Source organism: Boleophthalmus pectinirostris, unplaced genomic scaffold, assembly GCF_026225935.1.
Source record: "Boleophthalmus pectinirostris isolate CB_2022bp ecotype Guang Dong unplaced genomic scaffold, ASM2622593v1 HiC_scaffold_15, whole genome shotgun sequence".
Lineage (NCBI taxonomy): Eukaryota > Metazoa > Chordata > Actinopteri > Gobiiformes > Gobiidae > Boleophthalmus > Boleophthalmus pectinirostris.
The window spans coordinates 23336632-23361826 of NW_026571070.1; the positions used below are offsets into that span (position 1 = coordinate 23336632).

General features: G+C 37.8%; 1 protein-coding gene across 2 annotated transcripts; it reads left to right on the forward strand.

Annotated features, from left to right (window-relative positions):
* The first annotated feature begins 1609 nt into the window (after positions 1–1609).
* Positions 1610–21677, forward strand: dnajb6b (DnaJ heat shock protein family (Hsp40) member B6b). Of its 2 annotated transcripts, none has more exons than XM_020935667.2 (10): positions 1610–1742; positions 4955–5045; positions 6033–6142; positions 6728–6793; positions 7234–7338; positions 10054–10188; positions 10399–10567; positions 10649–10719; positions 17518–17664; positions 21050–21677. In XM_020935667.2, exons 2-10 carry the CDS (start codon positions 4981–4983, stop codon positions 21154–21156), a joined length of 975 nt encoding a protein of 324 aa, XP_020791326.1. In that variant the 5' UTR covers positions 1610–1742; positions 4955–4980; the 3' UTR covers positions 21157–21677. The 2 variants fall into 2 exon arrangements, with proteins under 2 accessions (XP_020791326.1, XP_020791327.1); XM_020935668.2 differs by having other exon boundaries at positions 1618–1742; positions 4958–5045.
* Positions 21678–25195: the final 3518 nt, after the last annotated feature.

Consider the following 25195-nt stretch of genomic DNA (forward strand, 5'->3'; position numbering starts at 1 on the left):
ATTAAAGAAACATCCAGTTAAGAAACACTGAGCAGAACTATTCTGGCCTTGAGATGCATTATCGGGCTGGGCACAAATTAAGATTGTATGCGATTGTCATAAATCTAGCTGCCCTCTGATGCAGCATGGCTCAGGAACAGATCCATCCTGCTTTGGACCAGGTCCATCTCTCCATCGTCTTGTTTAAACGCAAAGTGCTGCCCTTTCCTCGTTTTAGAGCCCAAAGCCTACACACCCACCGGGCCAAGGAACTCAAAAGTGGTAATTGGGTCTTAAAAACCAGACTTGTCATTGAAATGAGGGATTCATCTCAATTACTGCAAGATTTATTTAAGACTATTACCTTGTGATGGATTATAACTGACAAAGTTAATGTAGGATGTTATGAATCATCTTCACTGTAATATACTTTAGAGTACGTACAGACCTTTGAGTGGCTAATTTATACTTTTATCCTTGTTTATGCAACGCCACAACTAAAAAGGAAGCCTACTTCCTACAGTACAAATACTAGTAAAAAAGTCTGTTACCTCCAACTTGAATGAATACTGGCCGAAACATATGGTCCAGAGCGATTGAGCCTAGCTTTTCTGAATTGATACAAGGCTTCCATCTGCTGGCCGTTTACTCTCATTGCACGTGGGTGTTGGTCCAGTTTGCAGTCGAAAAAAATGCATAATGTTGAGGAAAGGTAATGAAAGATGTCAAATACCTCATATCTACATAATAATGCAATACTGCTACGTATGAGTGTATAACCTGTCTTAAGGCAAGGGAAGGATACTGCTGCTGACGTTCCAGTTGGGATATGGGCCATGGTCACATTTCTCTCTGGACACCCAAGACCGATAAAAAGTCACCTGATAATGTTCAGATTTTTATGATAAGTTTAATGATGTGCTGGCTGCCAATTATAATCCTTTATCCATATGTAATTTTCTTTAAGTTGTTTGATTGGTGTGAGCTTCTGCCATTGTATGTGCATAAACGACCTTCATTTTTCATTTAATTAGGCTATATGGTGGTCAGCCCTTAAGGGGCACACAATAACAAGAACTACGTAACGAGAAAAAAAAAAAAAAAAATCGACAAAATAGTAAACCTGGCGGGCACAGGCACACCTATGTCCTGACGGTCCTCAGATGGTCCTGATCAGGTCGTAGTCAGTGGTGAAGGTGAGGGTTATGTTGTGATGGGTTATGTAGGGCGACAGATGGCGCACAAAGCCCCGTCTTAAGGCTACGCTATGACATGAGCCTCGAGCTTTCGCCTTAAACGTGAAAAGAATATGAATCCAGTATCTATAGTTAGTTAAAAGCGTAAAGGTGCACAAAAGCATAACGATCTGACAATTATTCACAATCATCCTGTTTGCAAAAGGTTCACTCACTTTTGCGCTGTATTCAGGAAAATCCAGAAAAGTAATAGGTGCAGTGAGTCTATCGAATGTGGGTCATTAATGTTATTAAATATCGTTTTAGGATGTGAAAAATCCAAGAACGGTTTATTATCTTACTCTAATATTGAATAATTGTGTGCATTCTAATTTAAATAAACTATGATTTATTTTTATTTTTTACGTATAAATGAGCATTATTAAATCCGAATGCCCTTGAATGCAGCAGCTGCGTATACGACGCTCGCCAGCCACACCACCAGCAACAACCACCCCCGTAACTGCTTCTGCATTTCCGTGCATAGACGGCTATCAGGCCTTCAGACAAACCACTACTCAACTACAGGTAAGGACTAATTTACTCTAAATATCCACCAAGAACGTGTCCTTTCTAGACAAAAACAAGAGATCTGAACCGCGAAAGGCACACACCACTCCCGATAAGGCTAGCTTCAGTTTGGGGATGCTTGGCTGTCGCAACCCGATGTCCTCCACTAAAATCGGTCATGGAAAAATCTGTTTTATTCTATGTCTCTTACAATGCGACTGCTCAACTCTAATAATTCTAACGGTAAATTTTAGCTGTATGTACGCACAAGGTCATTCCGTGAAACATTAATCGTCAAAGCTTTAAAATCTAACACACGGTAGTCTAACTACAACCAGCTGGTGGTACTTATTTTTAGTTTAAGGGCAGGTTAAATGTTGTAACTACGCCTTTGGACCCCATTAACGCTGGGCTGTTTTGGTGTAAAACAAACGTTGATCAATAAATATGATGTCAGCTACCAACCGCCAGCCGCATTACTACCTTGTTGCGTGCTTAACATCAAAGTTACGACAAGACCTAGGTTTTTTTTTTTGTTTTTTTTTTTTTTTTTTTTTTTGTTTTGTTATGTACAACTGTGAATTATTGTGTATTTTTCCACCGATCTAGACGTGTATTGACGTCTAGTGGAAATATAAAATATCTAATTTGTTTTAATGTTTTCTGGAAGTTTCTTACTTGCGCGGTTTCTATAGTAACGCAGTCATGGTCGGCGCTGATTGGTCCGCTAAGAACCGCTGAAGTAGGTGTTCAGCTGAGTTTTTATTCTTGCTTAAATAAACGTAACCCTACATTTTAATCGTGAATAACGTGGACGTTTTTACTGGCTTTTTTTTTTTTTTTTAAATGAATGTTCTGTTGTTATACTCATTGAGTATACTAGTATATAAATGAATACAAACTCCTGAGAGGGAATTTCTTCAAATCTCCAAATATTTCCTCATGGTGATTTTTGTCAGATGTCTAATTGCCTAGGCCACACTGTTGTAAGTAGAACACGTGTGTGAGGGGCTGGGCAGTTATGCCTCTGGGTGCTCTCAGCTGGATCAGCACCTGCTTATGGCCGCCTGTGGCGGGTCTGTTGGAGGATTTTACTTGATAACACTTAACGTGTACATTATTTTGACAGCTTATTCACTTGAGTTATATGTGTGCAAGGTGACATCTTGTGTGTTTGGATATTTTTTGTAGTATTTATATGATTTGTTTTTCGTTGTTTATTCCAATGACTTCATCTTCATGGTTTTACCTTCTTATTATGTTCTGTGGGGCCTGGTCACAGCTTTTAATTGGCTTTTGGTTGTTTTTATGCCCTGATGTGTTTTCACTGGGAGAGTTGCTTTGTTAGGTATTAGGTGTGCCATGAATACACTTTCAAAAATGCGCTTACTGTAAACTTGACTGTAACCTCTTCAGCTCTTGCTCCCACAGATGCTTCATTGGACTGACTGACCCACATGCAGCTTTCTCTCTGAGGCACATATCACTCTGTAGAAATCCATTAGGTCTGGCTTAGCTGCTGTGTAATGCCACTGTAGGCACAACTCTCTCACAAATGTACACAATACAAAGAGACAAGAGGGCTACTAGGTCCATTTAACAAGTTGCTGTGGGGTCTGCTGATGGCTGGAGACCAACAAAGACGATATTATAGACTTTGCTTACACAGTTTGAAATGACAATCTCTTCACTATTTTGGCGCATCCAGTTCCACATCCCAATCAAGAACCATTCCTTGGCACTGCCATGGGCCAAACAACCCCAGCCCCTTGCACAACCATAACACAAGCACATAAGACCACGGGTATAAATAGCAAACAGAGCACAGTAGACCTGGGACATTGTTTTTCATTACAGAGAGACCATATTGTCAGTTCACTAAAAGCATTTAAAGGATGTATTATGTTTAATGTTGATGATGTTTTGATCAGAAAACCTGTGCATTCCTTTATGGTGGACCTTCGGTCAATTCTAAATAAATGTAAATAAACAAGTTTGTGAAACCATAGTCACAAAAGCTTAAAAGCACATGCCTCCTCTAAGTCTTGTTCCAATGGGGAAAATCTTGCTTTGCTGCTCTGTGTAGACATTTCCACATCTCATGCTGGATTATGTATAAAAATATAGTAGAGAAATGTGATAAAGGTCATCTGATTATGGCTACATTGTGACTAGCAGAATTTGAACCTGAAGACAATTGTCATTTTCAAGATGACTCAACCTATTGTAAAGTTAATTACACTTTAAGGATATCTGTATTTTAGTAGTTTTTGCATTACTTGTGCTTGGTTCATTTGTTACATAAAAATATTCAAAGTAGTGGTTTGTAAAGGTTTACATAACATAACAGGTCTCTCCACATGAATACTAGAATACTGTACGGCTGGACTATTTGGGAAAATGTAATTGTGGTTTTTCACATTGCGATTTTGGTTAGATTTGTCTAATATGTCTAATATGATTTGACATTGTAAATGTGCCAAAAATAATCGACAAAAAGACAATATGAAATGACTAATGCAAGAATCACGTATTTTAGAGCATGTTTTTACAAGTTGGCAGTTTTTTATGCAGAATAAAACTGGATTTTTTTGTTGAGACAATTATGGTACTGCAAAAATTGCATCCATTTGAATTGCAATTAATCTTGCAGCATTATTCTTGATGCAAATATTCAGTAATTCCTGTACCAAATGTATTTAATCATGAAGTCTTTATATTCTAAGATGCAAACCTTTTTGTTTACATAGTACTTTTTTGACGTCTCTCTGTTTATTGCATTGGAGTGGATTGTGGTTCTGTTTTAATACTCTCAAAATGACTGAGCACTTGGAGGCAGATTAACCATTCAGCAGAATCATGACTTTTTTTTGGACGTGTTCTGTCTTGTTTCCAAGTTTTTAAACTGCATATCTTCACCATTAGGTCAGGTTATGAAAACAGTTTATATCTGTCTTCAAATCCAATAGCGGAACATAGTTCTTTCTTATGCCTTTAGGCTAAGTTATGATCTCCCAGTTATTATGTAATTTCTTCAGGCTTGTATTTAGCTGCCCTCTCTATTTTAGTGGAGTTGATTACATTGTTGGGAATTGCCACACTGTTTTAATGTCCTTGCCCCTCCTCTCCTTTACACGGTTTCAAACTCTCTCACATGGCTATGCTCGCTTAAGATTGTTTGGATTTATCGCTGACAGTGAACATGTCTTAACAGAACTTTTGTCTCTTAGCAGAGCCACGCGTAGAGGACACAGCCATGGGAGAGTACTACCAGATATTAGGGGTCCATAAGAATGCCACACCAGATGACATCAAGAAAGCGTAAGTGCTGTTCTTAAATAGCTATGATGGGTCAACACTGAGCAAGCAGACACAAATAGAGACAGAGGCCACAGTGTCTTCACTGTTAACTTTAAAGACAGTGCTGAACCTGTGCAGAGGTGGGGTTCACTCACTCTCTCTAAGACTGTTTTAAGCTCACAGTTTACCGCAATCTCTTTAAATCTCTTGTATTACTAATGTAAACAATAAGCATCTTTAATAATACAGAGGCACTAATGCTGTTTTGTGAAATGTGTGTTGTCACAAACAGCTGCTGAGTTATAGAAAGATTTGTCAAACAGGAGGACTGTTGTGGTGGTATTACATAACCTTATGGTTGAGACATATTTCTGAGCAATCAATGCACTTAGGCTCAAGTGAATATTACAGCCGAACCTGTTGAGTAGATTGTCATTAAATGTCATCATAAAAATCTAGGTTTTATCATTCATGTGTGATTATAAAAGGAGATTATTATCTTGTCAGCCTGCTTTTCCTGAGCAGCTTGTTCAAAGTCTTAACTCTAAAACTTCTTGAATTCTGAAACTGAAAGTAACAATAGACTTTGAAAATAATCAAAGACTGCATGGTTTTGATGTAGTGTATTGAATATTCCTGTCTTAGATTAAACAAAGGTGCGACAGCATTACTTTTGCACTGTGTCAAATTAACTATTGACAAACAGATTCTGAACAAAAACAGATTACAACTGTGGAGTCCTGGATTAGATGGACTGTGAGTCTGTGCGACCTGCAGCCCCAGAATCACTGCTGCTTTTGCACAAAGTGCTGATGCAGCGGACGCCTCTGTGCGCGCACACTGCACCTCGATGACACTGGGCTCTGTCTTTGTCATTTATGCTTCACTCAAACAATGAACCTGCCTCTTTAACATGCTAGAGTATAGATGCTCTACTTATGTTTTTCCTTTCACACATTCTATCACAATAAATAGTAAAATAATACATGTCCAATGCTCTGTTGTCAGGTACAGGAAACTTGCCCTAAAGTGGCATCCAGACAAAAACCCGGACAACAAGGAGGAAGCTGAGAGGAAGTTCAAAGAGCTGTCAGAAGCATATGAGGTGCTTTCAGATGGTAAGTGTGCAATCAGATATTATCACCATCAGAAACAGATATGAGTCTTTTCGGTCATCTCAAAATGATGCTGTATTTATATGGATATTCAGTTGATCATTTATTATTATGTATTTCGTTAATTAAGTAAGTTGTTTCTAGGATACAGTGGCTCAGATCGAACCACTTCACCGCCTGAGTCTCTGTGGCTGCAGTATTAGTGGTAGTATTGTAAGTTGCATTCAAGTGTAATTTGTTTCATGTGACAGCCAGAAAGTTAAACAAGGTTGAGAAATTCTAGTCAAGGTTTGGACTGTAGTGTGTTAGTAGTTGTTCGTCTAAGGTATGTTCCACACACTCATTGAGAAAAGCTATGGTGTTGGCACAAGGACTGCACAACATGCTTATTGACAAATATCTTTATCATGTTCTGGTGACTTTGAGTCATTAATGTATGTTAGTATGAAGCAGGAATGTTGTTTCTCATGCAACATTTACAAACCAAGACTATTCTGAAAGTCCTAAATCTTTTTACAGAACAATCTAATCTTTAAACACTAAGCAGTATCCTCAAGTTTATCTGTCTTTTATCTTCATCTGTCGCAGAAAACAAGAGGAATATTTATGACCGGTACGGCAAAGAAGGCCTTTCAGGAGGGGGAGGAGGTGGAGGTAAGTGACTCATAAGGACCCCAGTCTGTGCCTTATCTCTTAAGGGACACGTTCTATTGACTTTTCTGTTATGACATTGTTCCCACATCAAAACATACCTGGAAATGTATTTTGCTTTATTCACACTGGTTTCAGTAATCCTCTGTAAAAAGTTTTTTGCCTCTGAACCTCAATGGAGCTACACCAGATTTAAATGTGAGGAGTGCCCAAGCTGAAAAATAATGTCTGATCTTATACATGGTCATTATTTTAAGTTCTAAAACATGAAATGCCAAAGCAAAGGTACTCAAGAGTAGTTTAGCTTAAAATTCCCTTTGCATTTGCATAGGCAACTTTGCATCGGGTAGTCATTTGGGATTCATAGAACCATAGTTAGATGTATAACTTTTGTTACTTTAAAAGTTTTAAATGAAACAAAACTTTCTTTCTTTCTTTTTCAGGAGGTCATTATGATCACTTTGGCGGCAGCAGCTTCACATTCCGTAACCCTGAAGACGTTTTCAGGGAATTCTTTGGTGGCAGAGATCCATTTGCAGATTTCTTTGGTAAGTGTGTTATAATAATCCTTACATTTTCCGTAGTGCACTGCATTGTTCAAGCCTGATGCAGGCCTGTGGCGTAGATTGACATGGCTCACATCAGGAGGCCACTGCCTCTAAATGTCAGCTGTATAAAAACACTTGACTTCACTGCTGGATGTGGAGCTCTGTCACCGCTCCACCTGTATTGTTGCATTGCAATTATAGGTCACATTTACGCAAAATTTCAAATGGTTGTTGGACAACTATAAGCAAGTTAAAATTTTTAAAGCATTATCCAAACAAAACAAAAATCAAACAAATGTTACAGATGATTGTTTTTGTTTGGGACTGGCTGCAAAATTGCTTTATTAATCCCATATCCTATAAACTGGCATCTTTGTGATTTCCTAAAATAACAACTGTGCTCCATAGTTACTATAGTTTTCCAATGTTATTATATATTGACCAAGGGCATTATAGCGCCTTTTACATTATAGCGATTTAATTAGTAGGCTTAATTTTTATGGAGATCTTAACCATAAACTGTATCTGCATTTTCACTTTCACTTAAACGGGAAAAAGCACCATAGAACTTTGCCCTTAACCTATTGATAGAAATATTTCTAATGAAATTTAGAGCACTTTTGACTAGAGTTCTGTTCTGAGAAGAGAGAGAAGAGAGCGTACAGGTTACCAGTCTGGCATTAAGAACATTTCCACATGACTGTAGTGGGAAATCACAGGATGTAGAAATGGAAAGGTGTAGTCAGAGATGTGAGACATAGGGGACCAGGGTTATAGAATTTAATTTGTGTTCTACAATGTTTGTCTTGATAAAATTTTGAAGATGATTTCAATAGTAAGGAAAATATTTAATACATGTGTTGATGCCAATTCCCATACCAGAAGATAAAGAAACTTTTTAAAGGTTTTTATTTTTTTTACCATAGCATACCATATTTTTTTTACCATACCATATTTTTTTACCATTTTTTTACCATTTACCAAGTTTACCATATGGTCACAATATGTGTTCTGATATAAATCATTCTAAAACTATCACAGGAAGATACAGTTTTGTCCTACCTTTTCAGTATTGATGAGAATAAACAATTGTATAGGCTTATAAATTTTAACATAGGCACATTTGAAGACTACATGAATACAGGAGGAGTGGTCTTAAAGTGATTTTTTTTTTTTACTGCTTGTGTCAGCAGCTCCACTGATAAACACAGTGTAGTATTGTACAGAAAAATAACATTAGCCTCTGCCCCGGTTCGTCTGGGTCCAGCTAACGGCTGATTGGAAGGCATGTGTACTTCACCCCACAGAGCTCTAAATATGGAGTTCAGACGCAGGCGGAGGATAGATTTGACCATCTACATCACTCTACTGGAATGCTTTCAAAAATAGCTTCCGTATTAAAACAAAGCAGATGTAATAGAGGCAAGTGTGAGTGGACCCGTGTGTCAAAAACATGCTTGGTGCTAAGTTCTGATAGTTAGAAAATCACATTAGATCACAGTGGAAATGTGTATTCTAAAGAACGGTGTATCTTCTTATAAAGATTGATCATAAAGTTGTCCACGCCATCTGAAAACTAAAGGTCAAGTTTTGTTTAGACTGAGACTGCTTTATTGTGCCTAGATTGCAACAGGATATGAGACATTTATTTTTAATTTGTTTCTCGTTCCCTTACTAAAGTTGGAAAGGCTGGACATGTTTAAAACCATGTCAAGCCCTGGGTTTGAGCAGTGTGGGTTAGCAGCAGCTGGTCCAGTGGATCTGTCACTGTCCCTTGTCAGAGCAGACAGCAGAGCAGTGGGAGGGCCCAGTGTTTGTAGAGAACTAATGCACATGAAGAGAAGGACCCTCAGCCAACACACACACACGGCACACTCACAAGCAAAAAAACAAGATTGCTTGTTTTTAGACACAGATAACCCAGTTTTGTCATAATGGTGCACTATGCCAGTGGATGTATCTGTGGAGGGCATGCCACCTGCTTATTGCAATGTTTTTTGTTTGGGTTTTTTTGTTTTTTGCCTAGAATGATACAAAGTATAGCATTAAAAAATGTTTTAGCAAAGCAATAAATCTCCATTCAAAATAATTATTTTTTAATTGTTAATCTAAAATCCTTAAAATGGCATCCATAGCAGGAAGGAGTTAGAGTGACCTAAAACATGAAACATACAAATGAATCCTTTTGATTCAATTTCAAAGTGCACATTTAAACATATTCAAGTTCAGTAACCCTGAGTGATGACTTTGGCTTAAATGTGTTTAAGAAAGTGTTTGTAGAAGTTTAAACTACAGGATTATCTTAGAAACCACAGAGAGTATATTTCTTTTTTTCTGTATGACCCAGTATAATACATTTAGAATTAAATGTTACTAACTTGATGTACACATGTGATCAAATGTGCCTTGGTCCTGTTCTGTTCAGACAAAATCATTCTTTATTTGACTGGCTGGTGTCATAATAATGCAGGTAGTGTTTTACAGCATTTAAGTGCACAGAACAGCCGGTGCTCTGTTCAAGGTGGATGGAGGAGACTTTTTAGCAAACAGTGCTACAGCGTCTCTGTCCCACTGAGACGACCTAGATTGATGGAGCACAATTAGCAACGTTATCTGTAGGGCTGTTAATGGTCTAAAATTAGTTTGTACATGTTACTTGTATTAGAAAACAGTGCAAGTAGGAAGTTTATCAAATGTGTTTTTGCTTTTGTGCAGGGGATGATGATGACTTCTTTGGGGGCTTTCACAGTCGACACAGAGGAGGCAGCCGACATCCCATGGGGGGCTCTGTCTTTGGGTTTGGAGGGTTCCCAGCATTTGGACATCATGGTTTCTCATCATTTGATTCAGGTGCAGTGATATTTTGTTTTTATATTGGAATGATATTATAAGCATTAGTGGTGGGTGACTTGCTGCTACCCTAATCACTCAGTATGTCTGTTAACCTTATGGTACAATATTGGTAAAATACTGTAATATTTATCAAAGAATAATGTCATACACCATGCCACTGCATTAGTTTAGAAATGTATTTTCTTTTTTTGTCTGTTCTTTTTTTAGATTTTGGTTCTTTTGGCAATATGGGCGGAGGCTTTACATCGTTCTCATCTTCATCGTTCGGTGGTGGTGGTGGTGGTGGTGGTGGTGGTGGTGGAGGAGGGATGGGAAACTATAGATCCGTGTCAACCTCTACGAAGTTCATAAACGGCAGAAAAATCACAACAAAACGGTATGGAAGATTCCAGCTGCGTTTGAAATCTTAATATTTTTAGATTTACTTGTAATAACATGTTTTTATTTTCTGCGGTAGGATTGTGGAAAACGGCCAGGAGCGGGTAGAAGTGGAGGAGGATGGGCAGTTAAAATCTTTAACAGTTAATGGTAAGGAGCAGATGCTAAGACTGGATAACAAGTAATTAAACAAAGCATCATGGAAAAACTCCCCCAGTGACTGCTTGGATTGTTTTTCTCTGTCCTCACCTCATCTTGAAGAAAATTTTCTCATTTTAATAGAACACGGACAGATGTTCAAGAGTTACGTATATTTGTATTTATTCCATTGTTTGGGGGAACATCGTGTAGGGATATTTTCTCTTATTAGGATTTATGCTTTAACTTCTACCATATGCAAAAACAGGGTGCATAAGATGTGATACTGTATGATGCTGTATGCAGAAGCATGTCATCTTTGGCCTCTTTCAGTTTTCATTTGACTAGTGTCCACAAATTAACCACTCCATCACGGTCTCTTTAACTTGAAATGCACATCGCTAACCTGTTAGCTGTCATCATTCTTTGATATAGGTTATTAATAAATTAATATGAGAAGGTGCATTTTCTTACTTTCAAGTGTGTTTCTGCATGGTTTGTGATTTCAGGTGGCTGCTTTTTATTTTCACTCGTAACTATTAACAGCCCATGTTCACCTCAACAGTGTTAACGGACAGACAGAGGTTTTTTGCATTCTTTGTACAATAAAATAATAATAATTTAAGAGTGAATAAACTTTCAGATTCATCTTGTGGAAATGCTACTGCATTTGCTTGGTGTCTGTAGTTTTTTGATTGCTTGTGTGAATTTTCTTCACCAAATGAATGAGTGCTTATGCCTGTTCACATTTAAAACAACTGCTCGCCAAAATAAAATAAAATCACTGCTTTGTTTAAAATTTCTCGCAACTCATAATCTCAAACCATGCTTGCTTAACCCACTAATGCCTGTGATTTTCAGAGGATTATAAACATTGTAATTCTACAGCAAAGAATCAGGTAAGCCTAATTATTTTTCTAGGCTTTTATCAACTGATGTGAGCACGAACTTGATAGGATTTTGTGTCCTTAGCCCTTTTTGGTTACTAACTTCATTGGCATTTAAACGAATCACCAAATTGGATTTCTTAGTTGAAATTATTACTAAGTGATGCTTAATAGCCTCTTTGACTGGGCGAAATCTGTTGAGTCCATATTCCCGGTTGACAGTGTTGGGAAAGTTACTTTTAAAATGTAATCCCCTACAGATTACAGATTACACACCCCAAAATGTAGTTTGTAACGTAATCCATTAAATTACTTAAAGTGAGTAATGTAATCTGATTACTTTGGATTACTTGATATTGTCATGTTTTTTTAAACGACATGAATGTAGCAACCACATCCTGAAAATTCTTGTTTGTTGTCTTCAAATTGTCTGAGCCCAAGTCTCCATGAATAAGCAGCTGTTTGCTGTAGAGAAACAAAGACCATGATATCTTAATATAAGAGGTTTTGTCTGTTAAAAGACAATAACAAGATAAGTTTTTCCTTCACCATATTAAAAAATATTATTGATAGAGAAATTATTTTTTATATGAGATCACCTTAAATTATGTCAACCTACTGTTAGGTGTCATGTTGTTTAGACCTGGTTTAGTCCTGGTTTAGTCCTGATTTTAGACCTGGTCTAGACCTGGTTTAGTCCTGGTTTAGTCCTGATTTTAGACCAGGTCTTTACTTCTGGTTTAGTCGTGGTTTAGTCCTAGTTTAAACCTGGTTCAGTCCTGCTTTAGTCCTGGTTTAGTCCTGGGTTAGTCCTGGTTTAGTCCTGGTTTAGAGGCGCACAGGAGGAAGCGCGGTTTACGCGAGAAAACACAGTCCACACGCGGCGCACGAGACGGCGGTGTCCGCACTGTAACTACGGAAGGAGACGTGGTCCGCGGGTTCTCAGGTTGATGACGATGATGAAGGTGTGTGTGTGTTTGTGTGTGTTTGTGTGTGTTTGTGTGCACGTCCCCTCATGTCGCAGGTCATTATAGGACAGTAGTGCAGATATTATGAGTCTATGCAGGTTGTTTTCACCAGTGCCAGTAGCTCCTGTTTCACATTTAAGTTGTAGGCGATTTTATATTTGTTTTTGTTTTTTATATATATCTCACATCGGGAGAAGAATTTCCAAGACACAAATGCGTTTTTACCAATGCACTGCTGCTTCCACTGTGTGACTGACACCGCCAACTTTAACATGACGTTTACATCGCTCTTATTGCGCGTATTCTGTTTGGGCTTCAGGCAATGAGTGAAATTACCGAAATAAAAAAATAAATTAATGGGATGTAGCACAAAATGTGAAAACAGGAAAATAAAGCCTTGTAATCCACTTATTTCAGCAAAGTAACTGTAATCCAATTACCACTCATTGAAACAGTAACTGTAACGGAATACAGTTACTCATAATTTGTACTCTGATTACGTAACGGCGGTACATGTAATCCGTTACTCCCCAACACTGCCGGTTGACTAAGGGGTCAGCGTGTACAGAGAAGATAGTGTGTGTTCTTCTTGAGGAATGTGCTCGGGGCTGGTTTATTTACTCAATCCACCACGCCGCATATTTTAGAGACTCAAGTGTGAAAGACATAGGAGAAAAGGACGTGCAGGGAGAGGCTGAATGCGTCAAGGCGTTAGTAACCTGCCCTTTATAGGCTATGTCCAATTTACTGTAAACAAGTGTTGGGAAGTAAATGAATACATGTTTCCTACCGAGAATGCGTTTTTAGAAGACTAATTTTAAGTAACTATTTCAGCACCTTTACTTTCAATTTTGGCTTAAAACTGCGCACAAAACACAGCTCTTGTTGTAAATGATTTGATTTTGTGATTTTACTACTCCGGTCATAGATAGGAAATGCAAAACATACGGTTAAATAAGTATTAAGCTGTTTTTATTCTATATTGCGTTTTTACATTACAATTTAAATGCAACTCGCTGTAAAAGTATTCCAAGTATTCAGAATACAGTACTCTGGACGATGTATGCGAATATGTAAAAAATAATACAGGTATTGAGTATTCTGTAACTAAATGCATTTTTCGAAGAATTCTTCTCATCTCTAACTGTTAACATAATATTCCATCTACAACTCAGTAATTTCTCTTCAATTTCATTAGACCAGCGATAGAAGGCCGGTGAGGGGACACTGCGCCTGCGCAGTGCTGTTGCTAAGTGACAGAACTGCCATAAACCAATCACGATTTTCTTGATCCGCCCTGTCCTTGAGCAAGTTTACAGCGCAAGGATTATGGCCTATGATAATTACTCATCGTATATAAACTGACGATAAGCAATTGTCAATTTACCGTCAGAGAGGTGATTTTTTTTGTCATTTGTTATTTGCGTCAATTATTAACCTTAGTGGAAACAAGTGCCCTCAAAATTAGTAAAATAGGTCTAATACAGGGCTACGGATAGGGCTTATTCACCAAGAACGTCTTGTTGGCATATCAAAGTAATTTGACAACGTCCGTCCCATAGAGTAGTAGGCCAACTTTGCATATTCTATATTTGCAATATGTTTGTTTCTTTTTACACGAAGTGAGGCACAGACCCTCGGCTATATATAGAAGTGGGGCGTCCTCTGCTGGAAATATATTGATAGAACAAGCACATGTGACCTTAAGTGTTTTTTTGAGGTGTCACCACTCGGTGTCACTGTTTCTTTACAAAACTACACTGATGAGCCTTCTATAGCATGTACAGTCTGCCTACTAGGCTTGCATTAAACTGACGTTAATCAGAACATAATGTGTTGAGAAAAATAGGCCTACTAAAACATTTAGGCTATTGCTGAAAATTGCTGAACTGGCTGAAAGTACAAATGTAAATCAATAGCCTATTTGGAAATTGTGACAATATATGCTATCTAACTCTTGTCTGTGAAAAGGCCCTTGAGAACTAGGGACACTTGGATTACAAAGGCACCGTCATAGGGATGCATATATTTTATCCCTCGTTATTATCCTTGGTTGTAGTTGTAGTCTTTAAAAATTGGAATGGTCACTTTAAGCCAATTCCTAGCTCACAACGTTCTATGCTTATTAGCATATAGCCTATGTTGACATGCCACTTTCTGTTGCAATATAAATAGTTCAATGTCCTTTTCATTAATAGGCTACAGAAATGATCAGAATCAGCATCTGTAGTTTTCCTTTTTTCATTACATTGTAACTTTTAAGGAAAACTGTATACTCCCTTTTGGGAGTATGACGTCATCACATTGTACTATCTGAAAAGCACCAATTGTTCTTCTGACTAATAAATAGCTGCTCCTCTTGAGACAATAGCTGCAAATGAAAAGATCTTGCACTGTATTAAACAGATTCAACAATACAAGCCTATTAAAAGATGACAGTATTGCCCTTTGATATTGTTTTTAGCTAAAATTAATTAAGTGATAATGGATTAGGGGACTTGGAAGCTTATCACACAGGTAAGTGGGGTGCATATTGATCCTCTCTGGAGAAGGCTGGACACACAAGCGTGCACACAACCTTGGCAGTCAGTCACATGTTCTTTCTATAATCCAGCCATCTAACTTGGCCCACACAGCAGGACTGATAGCATCTCCGGATTGTGTGAGAATGGGAAAATACAGGTTGGGATTAGTTGTTTTTTCAAAGATGGATAGAGAAAAGAGAAGCAGGAGTCTTGAGGGCAAAGCTTACAATTGTTCATTTAAACCAATCCAAAAGGGTGTCTCTGGGCAGGGTCACCTCTGTGCTGCCCTGATTGAGTGAGGGATTTATAATAACCTGATTTGCAAAGTTGAAAAGGGGGGAATTTGAGCCTGGGGCCTGCAATAGCATAAATCACACTTTTTATTTGGAGTAAACAAACCGTAAACGCTTGGCAAGTTTGACCTTAGCTACAAAAGGGTGACCCCTGATGAGAAGGGCATGCAGTGGGAATAATAATCTAGTCATGTTTTTGTCTCTTTAAGTGCTCTCAAATCTCGCATATGAATTAATTGCTTCAAGTGTCGGGTTGGACAATAGGTTTCATTTATGAAGGTCTATATTTTAAAAGCTCAAGGTACCCTACAAAATATGTGCTGTGAAGTGAGTATGTAAATTATACCTGAATTATTACACTTTTTTTCTTTCAGTCACTATTCTGAGTGACGGGTGGCTTTAACCAGCCACAGTGAAGTGTGGGCTCTCTGAAGCAGCAGATGGTTTGAGTTACCTCTTAATGGCATAGGCTATATAAAGATACTTACTGCATAAATTGTGATCTAGGCTCTAGAAAATTGTGACAGAATTTTTTTTTTTTTGCATATCGTCTCTCTGCTAAAATGGGTATTTATAGTCAGATCCAGTGTTGGATGGTTTTCATATTTCTTTGGTTATTTTGTTAGGTTATTCAGGAAAATAATTAGTACCATTATGTCATTTCCAAGAGTAGTGAAAAGCCAAGGAGAAAATTATCCATTTTGCTCAAGAAGAAAAATTATTTGTGTCATTCCAAAAGAAGGCCCGGGGCAGCAACATTAGATCTGTAAAAAAAAAAACAAATATGTTTGTTGTCTGTATCATTGTGAGATGGTTTTGGTGATCTGTACCACTGTGAGATGGTTTTAGTGGCTTACTGTGAAGAGCATTTACGAGTACTCCTGAACTAAATGATTTTCAGTTTAGGTTCAGGCACGATAGGGCCACTGCTCCAGTGTTCCACAGTATGGCATTAACCTATACCTATTTCACATTTCTTCAATAACAGATGGCAAAAAAATAGCATGTGTAAAACATAATCTTACTGTGTGTAGAGTTGCCTCTCCACAGATCTGACTAGCAACTAGGCCTGGTGGTATCACCCACCTTTCTTCATGGAGATTGGTAAAACAACATAATGACATCTCCATGGAGACGACAGCTCCTCTACAGGAAAAGTTACATTTCATGCAAATTTAAGTGATGTGCAAAAGACTCATCTAAATGTTGCTACTGATCATAAAGATATTTTAATGATTTGGATACATATATGATTTAAACTACTGTTTGTTTCAGTCGTTTCCTGGGGCAATGCATTTTTGTCATGATTTGATTACAATATGATTGCGATACCATACAGTTACAATACAGTTACTGATATAATGCCCGATACAATATTGAGGATTTCAACATCCACACAATATAAAGCAGCAATGTCTCTAACTACTTGTGATTAGTTTAAATCCAGCCTCACGCACACAGGCTGGAACTGAGCCTCCTCTCCCACCTCTGCTCTCCCTCTGAACAGGAGCAGGTTCAGCACGGCTAGCATCTGGCCCCCTTTTTTCTCCCCTCCACTGCCTTAATTACACAACACAATGGCGATGAGATCTGCCTGTAATCTCGCAGCATAATAAGTCCAGCCCCCCTTACTATGCCCCCACCCCCCTCTTCTCCAGCACCCTGACTGCCACTAATTCAATATAAATGTAAATTAGAGAAAAGAATAACCAAATCTCATTTTATTTACATGACTAATCACAATAAAGTCAGAAATATGAATGACGGACAGAGGGAGGGATTGTGCAGCGCTTTTCAGAATAATCTTTTCAACTTCATGTTTTGTTGTTTACATCAATATAGCTATTTGCACTAGCGGTAATAGATGTGTTTATGTGTGTTTTCCCCCCTGTCTGAACGCATTGTGTCAAACTGCTCCAGGGGTCACAAGCAGGTAATGTGTTTTCATTTCTTGCATCGCACATTTCTTGTCAGCGTGGCCGAATTCGCACAGCACAAGAAAAAAAAAAAAAAAATGAAGATCTAAAAAGTGAGGATGTTGCACCCCAGGCCCTGTGCAGCCCGAGCAGACAGTGGGGGGATATAGGCCTGTCTGTGATTCATTTTCAGCCACCCTTTGCTCTGCTCTCACCCACAGAGATTGGAACGGAAGACCCCCCGGAGGACGAGTTTCGGCGGAGAAGACAAAACACCCTCCCCAGCACTGGCTCGCATCATCAGAGGCACCTGCGAAGCTCCGCCCACAACCCGTCAGAGGAGGAGGAGGAGCATGCCACGACCAGAGGTAAGGCAACATCCAATGAGCGTAACAGGCACAGGAAAGTGACACAATGTAGCTTTAAAGTGCATGTGGAAGGTTGGACTAGTCATTTCACTAACCCATCAATTATATTATTTTATTTAACATTTCAGTCAAAGTCTTGGATAGTTTTTTTTAGTTTTTTTATTATTATTATTATTATTATTATTATTATTATTATTATTATGGTAAACCTTATAATTGTAGGCTATTTCCTGGTTGGAGGGAATTTCATAAGTGTTACCTAGCAACCATGATGTTAACAAGGTCAAAATGCTGTGTAAATTTAATAGTTATGAATAGATAAATAAAAAATAGAGACAAACATTTTATTTTCTTAAATGGAGGTTTAAACTGACAGAAAAAAGTATTCCTTGCATGTTATTTATTTCTGCATTTTGAATGGAATTTCAGTGTCGACACCGGTAGAGGTTTTTGTTTTAGAATATAGCGCTACTTTTTGTATTTTTGTACTTTTTTCTTAACCTTTTTACACAAACTGACATCAAACTATGATAACTATTTACTATTTAGGCATTATCCCAGCAAATAAGTGATACAAGTGATAATTCGAAAAACACTGAATTTCGTTTACGCTTCAGAGCTTCCCAAGCATATTTTACTTGAGTCCATTGTGTAGTTTAATTTCTCACAATGACATGGCTGCTATTATGCTCCTAAAGCCTCTGCATCTATCTATCTATCTATCTATCTATCTATCTATCTATCACAAATCCCTCATGCACATACATTCATGCAGGCAGGGGTGAGGTATCTTGTTGGTAATTTGAATTGCAATCGCTTCAGAGATGTTATTTTACCCATAGAGTTTTAAAAATAGTTTTTTCAGTCTATAAGAAAGGGCTATAAAGAGTGTGAATTCTACCAAAATGTGTTCAGTTCTACAAGATAGTTTTGACAATCTGCAACTAAAGCTGTTTAAATATTTAACATGCACATGACAGGTTTTCATGTTTTTCTAATTATTACTTGGTTTAGTATCAGGACATAGTACCGAGTTCTCAAACAGAACACCTCTAGCTATGTCATCAATATGGAAAATTCCTAGTTTATTAGTTTATCAGTATTAGTTTAATCAAAGCTATTCTGTAAGTTTTGGCCCTTGTTAACATTATTGTTTCTAGGTAAGAGTTGTGGAATTACCTCTATGTATGTCATATCTGCCCCCCATGTCCAACCAGGAAATAAAATTATTAACTTTCACATTTAAAAATGTGAAAAAACTCGACAAGATTTTTTTGTAACAATATACTGTAGTGATGTTAACTATGTTTTTGTGAAATTAGTAATCTAACCTGTCATATGCTCTTTAAAGGTAGAATATATTACACAAAATTTACTCTTGCGAGCTTTAAGTCACGTTAGAATGTTGTTACCTCCTCAAAAACATACCTGGAGCTGTCTTTTGCTTCATTCACACATGTTTGTGTAACTCTTTATTATTAGTTTGTCAATTTCTCTAAAGCTCAAAATGCTCTGTTCCATCTTGTGATGTCCTGAAGAGGTACTTTTCAAATTAACACCTTTCACCTTTTGCTCAGTAGAGAATTTCAGGGCTAAAATTATACAAATTATTCTTGTAAAGCTTTATAAAGTTTGTTTCCTGTATGTTGTAACATGATATCACAAGGTGGACCAGAGTGTTTTCTGTTTGAGAAAAGGACACAGCCTAAATATGCAGGGTTCGTGTGTTAAACATATGTGAGTGAAACAAAACACAACTCCAGGTCTGTTTTTGATGAAGAAACAACATTATAACACAGATCAGAAAATAGCATAATATGGGCCCTTTAATATCCACTTAGCAAACTCGCACAGTATTTGACGGGGCACTGATTACCTCACAGTGCATTTAGAATTAACAGAAATTATGTGAACACAAATAAACCACTTTGCACATTTTCCTTAATCATATCTCGTCAGTGTGTCTGCACAGAGACGGCCGCATGGCACTCTGATTGTCACGTGTAAACACTGAAAACAGAGGTGTTCATTAGCCTGCTCTGTTCTGCTGCGCATTAACCACTAAAGGTCAGAGGTCGCGGTTATTTCTCTTCCCCCGGTCACGACGTCAGCCGGAGAAAGACAAGCAATTATCTCCACAACAAGCCTGGTGAATGGTCCGTAATGGCGCCTTCGTTAGTTTGGTAAAGAAGCTTTGATTTGGCAGTGCTGGGTCCCCGCTGCGACGCAAACAAAAGCCTTAATTCTCTTTGTGCAGAGATGACATGAGGCACTCTTAATGTGGGGTCTGCAAGAGGAAAGCTTAACTACTGCTGCTGAGTGGCAAATAAAGCACTTTCTTAAATATAACATGAGTATAAAGATGTCTAGATAACTTATTTGAATGTAAAGGTGCACTGTGTGAACTTTTCTCATTGTTCGTCTCTATAGAGATGTTGTTGCTTTGCCGGAAAGTTCCTCAGTATGGCATTAAAAAAAAAACTGTACTTTGCTTTTATTAAATTACTCGTGTTTTTATTGCTCAAAAATACCTTGAAAAACATGTATTGTAAGTGGGCATGCCTCTCCAAAGATTTAGTGACGTGACCTGCTTGGCTCCAAGGAAATAGGTATGTTTTATGCCGTAATGTGGAACCTTCCAGGCAAAACAATGACGTTTCCATGGAGACAAGCAGATGGCAGACCCTCTGCCAAAAAGATTACAAAGCGCACCTTGAGACTTGTATGTTGTAAGCAAGAGCAAATTCAGATATGTGCATGAAGTGAATATTTGATACTTCAACAAAAGCAGTGTTGTATTATTTGCTGATCAAATGTTAAAACTTACAAGTGACACATGATCAACTCTTCCTTCAACTTTTTTCAGTTCCATTTGCAGTTGCAAGTATAGACTGTATAAAGAAGTGGACTAAAGGATTGTGACGTCACTCATAGCGTTGGCTCCAGTCAAGTAAAGCTTACCGAGGCTGCAGTGACAGAGGCAAATTTGGAGCCGGGTTCCATATTAGGAATTGATTTTACAGACAAAATAGTGAAATAAAAACAGCAGGGTCATGTAGAGTGAGTTAATAGGAACACTTTAAGGACAAAATGACGAGGCTAACAGCAACAGTTATGGAGAGAGGGGTGATGTTTTTTTTTCAATATAAAATAAATTGGAAAACAGAGATGATGGAGCTTGAAGTGTGTCCATGCTCACTTCCTATTTGGAACAGGCCAGTTAGCAGTTTAGCTATGTCCATGCAGTATGATTTAAAGGTAGTTTATTTTGTCCAGGCTCTGAAAATACAATGTACTCTTGAAACGCATAACAAAAAAAATGAGATACAATTTTTTTCCCGTGTGTAACTTTAAATTCTAATCTTTGCTTTGTTCATATTCACAGGACATGACACAAAGAGGAAGAAGATGTGGCTAAAAGAGGCTGACCCCAGAAAGAAGCGATCTCCTTGGCTTTTCCATAGATTTGGCGGATTTGGGTCATTTTTTTAGACTACACCCAAAAACTGTATTTCCAATACGGCCTTACATCCCACGGCTATCTCCTACTCTCCTGTTACACAAGTCACTCATAGTATTACATTTCTGCCTGTAGGGGGCTGTTATTTAAGTGCAATTAAAGCCAAGTTTGGAGTTTTTATTAGTTTGAATGTGGTAGATTTACGATAGCAGAGTGGCTATGAATGCACGGCTGTTGGTGAAAAAATAGTTAAGGTCGAACTTAAGAAATTGATATTTTTGTTCAATGCTGAGAAATATATATAATTGTAAAGTCAAGCTGAGTGATGTATGCAAAGGTGACTGTCGTGAGCCTATATGTGCTGGCAACATTCAATACTATACATGCAATCGCATTCTATAGTAAGCGTCAAGGATATGTGTATTGCAATACGTTACAAGTGAGAAGTGTGACTCGTGTTGCGGCTGCCTGGTCGTTGTATGTGGACACGTGGACACATCTGAGCAATGTTCATTTTTTATGGACTCCATTGAATAAAGGCACAAAATCTTCACTGTGTGGTTCATTTGAATCAGGAATACATGTGTGTGTGCTCTGAGAGGTAGGGGGCGCTATGTGAAGACAGGCTTTAATGCATAATGATTAAATATAAACACACATATGCAAGGAGACAATAAAATAAATTATTTGTACAAAACAATATATATATAGACAATTAGAATAAATAAATGCATAAATAACTAGTTTGTAAGTCTGTTTTATATTATTAATAATAGAAAACAAATATAAATATATAAATTAAAAGTAAGAATAAATATACTTTGGAGGAAATACTACCGCATAATCTTCAGCTAGTTAAAAGTACAGTGTGTAACTTTCTGAAGGTGGCATGTAACCCGCATGATTCCATGGAAACAGAAAGGTAATAACATTTTCAATTTGGCCAAATAGCCAAGTTAACAACATTTCCATGGAGACAAGCAAGAGAAAGCCCTCCTCAAGACTGAATAAGAGTTTGGTTTGTGGAGATGCAAGCCTGCTTAGAGAAAAGATGCATGTTTTTCTAGATTTTTTAGTGCCATAAATACAACCAATGCTTTTATTTGAGTCATTTTAGTTATTTAGGTTTTTTGTTTGTTTGTTTGTTTGTTTTTGCGGAAAAAAAAAAACTAACAAAAACCCCAAAACAAATGAAAATAAGTGTGGTCTTGTCTTATTAAAACATCACATTTCATCACATAAACATTAGAATATTTATTCCTCCAAAGTCTAAAGTTTGAGCCAAATCACATGCTTTTATCTCAATCTCAAACCTAATTATACTTGTACTGTTTGAAAATTCTTATCTAAATAAGCCTGAGAGACACAGTTTTGTTTTTTTGTTTTTTTCAGTGCTACTACATTTCTGGACAGTTCTTCACAAACACAATAAAACAGCATTAGACCTAAACCTATAAGCCCCTCCTCTCGACTAGAGAGGTCCCACCTGAGCCACATGTCTGCTCTGTAACTGCCCCCTCCTGTGAACACACTAATTGAATAGGCCGCACTACGCCCTGGATTTTTCCTGTCAGGAGCCTGGACGCGGCGGGCTCTGGTTGAAGAAGAAGTCGTGGCATTGGGCGATTATTTTCAATGAGGCTGCAGTCTGTTGTTTTATTCATGCAGCAGAACTCAGCACATGACCCAGCAACTCATTTAGCCCTTGTTCCCATGCAGCCGCCGGTCTCAGAGGGTTTAATTAAACTGTGTGCAGGCGCTGGCCCAGCTCTCTCTCCTACTACTACTACTACGCTCTCGCTCTCTCTCTCTCTCTCTCTCTCTCTCTCTCTCTCTCTCTCTCTCTCTCTCTCTCTCTCTCTCTCTCTCTCTCTCTCTCTCTCTCTCTCTCTCTCTCTCTCTCTCTCTCTCTCTCTCTCTCTCTCTCTCTCTCTCTCTCTCTCTCTCTCTCTCTCTCTCTCTCTCTCTCTCTCTCTCTCTCTCTCTCTCTCTCTCGCTCTCTCTTCCTCCTCATCTTGCTTTTCATTTCACAATTCTGACTTTGCAAGAAGAACGCAGTGGAAATCTCTTATTGACTACCACTCTGTGCGTTCATGGATCCAGTAAAAATAAATCTCCCACGTAAGAAGAAAAAAATAAAATAAAAATTGTGCAACCTTGAAAAATATCCAAAAAAATAAAAAAAAAAAACAAACAAGCAAAAAAACAAAACAAAAAACAAAGAATCACTACCTCTTTAAAGGCACTGATTGCATATTGCAGTGGCTTGGTATAGGACAAAGACTGCATGCGTAAATGTTCAGTTTTGTTCTGGTTATGTATTTATTGATTGCTCTCATGCTGTTGTTGTGTCTTTGGGCAAGCGACTTAACCCACCTCGTACACTGGTGTATGAATGTGTGTGTGAATGGGAGACTCATTCTTTGATGTAAAGCGCTTTGAAGGTGGAAAAGCACTATATAAAAATGTAACCATTTACCATTTCGCCATGTTCTGTTACATTGTTACGTTATACATTTCACAACATTTTTCACCAAATTGTAAAAAACTGTTAAAAAATATATAAAATGGAACACAGATCTAAACAACAGGGATAAAAAATAACCAAGTGTATTTGAAATTCAGATAAATAAAGTTAGAACTTGGTAAACATTTTCCCCCAAAACTTTCCACACAAACCCCAACACAGACCTATTCTGAATAAACACTCCAACTGTAAAGTAATAGTAGTAGTTTTGAAAAAAAAGAAAAAAGAAAAAAAAAGAGAGAGAGAGAGAGGAGCTGTGTAAGGAGCTGATTAGCCCTCCAAATTTGTCATCTCTGGAGTCACAAATTGCATCAACCATGTTTTATTCATGTGGCCCTCGAGTGGCTATTGTTTGACCTGTTCAAACCAGATGGCCCCTTTATTGTTATTATAATAAAAGTGAAGGTGGCTGCAAACACATTGTCTTGTAAAAAAAATGCATTTTGATTTGAGCACAACAAACTAACAGGATTTGACACTCAGAAATGGTCACTTCGAAGAACATTTGCACGGTCAAATGAGTGCGGTGAAGCAGTGGTAAGAAGGCTGAAAACACACACTGCCACCTGAGTGCAGTTCAGAGTAGCACAGCTGTCACACCAGGATTAAGGTGGAGCTAAATTAGACTGAGAGTTTTCCTTCTTTCCTTGCAGCACGGCGCTCTGCAGATTAGGAAACAGGAGACATCATAGTGAGGGTCCTTGTGCAAAGCTAGGAAAGGAAGCAGGAAGATGTTTACAATAATTGGCCAATTCGTAAATCTGTGTTCAAATGATTGTCAACAAGAAGCCAGTCCTAGTTTACCAATTGGAATAACTTGTTGGGATTAGCATATTTTCCATAATTATCTGCACTAGTCAGTAATGTCCGGGTCTTTTCGATAGTTGGGGTTTGAGTGTTTATGTTAGACCATGAATGTTAGCAGGATAAACATTTTAAAGCAGCAGATAAACATTTTAAATGGCCTGTATTACACTATTTCTGATCTATATTATATTTGTGTTTCCTTTTCACAAACATACCTGGAGTTGTGTTTTGTTTCATTCACACAAATCCTGCACATTTAGGCTGAGTTCTTCTCTCAAACAGAAAACAACTCTCTTTTCCAAAACTCTATTCCACCTTGTGATGTAATGTTGTTAAACAGTACACAATACAAAAGTGCTCCAGTATGATTTTAAACTCCATACAACTTTGCTGGAATCACTTGGATGATTTCAGTCCTGGAATTACCAGTTTCTACTGAATTAAATGTAAAACTTGAAACATTAACTTGAAAACTACAGGTGGGAAGCATTTTAAACTTTGGAGATGTAGATAGATTAATTATAAAGGGTTACACTGTCATGTGTGAATGAAACAAAACACAACTCCAGATATGTTTTTAAGGAGGCAACGGCATTCTAACATGACTTAAAGTAAATTTCACGTAATATAGGACTTTTAAAATAAATACAGTAAATGGTCAATTCAGGGTTAATGTTTGAAGCAAGCTGAACTGATAGTCTTTTCATTTAGAGAAAATTTACTGACGATGAAGCCTC

Bases quoted from the DNA above. Each gene is read 5' to 3' on its own strand.
- dnajb6b (XM_020935667.2), top strand. From the start codon at position 4,981: ATGGGAGAGTACTACCAGATATTAGGGGTCCATAAGAATGCCACACCA. The intron at 7,339-10,053 runs GTAAGTGTGTTA...GCTTTTGTGCAG, and splicing joins TCCATTTGCAGATTTCTTTG to GGGATGATGATGACTTCTTT. The intron at 10,189-10,398 runs GTGCAGTGATAT...TTCTTTTTTTAG, and splicing joins TTTCTCATCATTTGATTCAG to ATTTTGGTTCTTTTGGCAAT.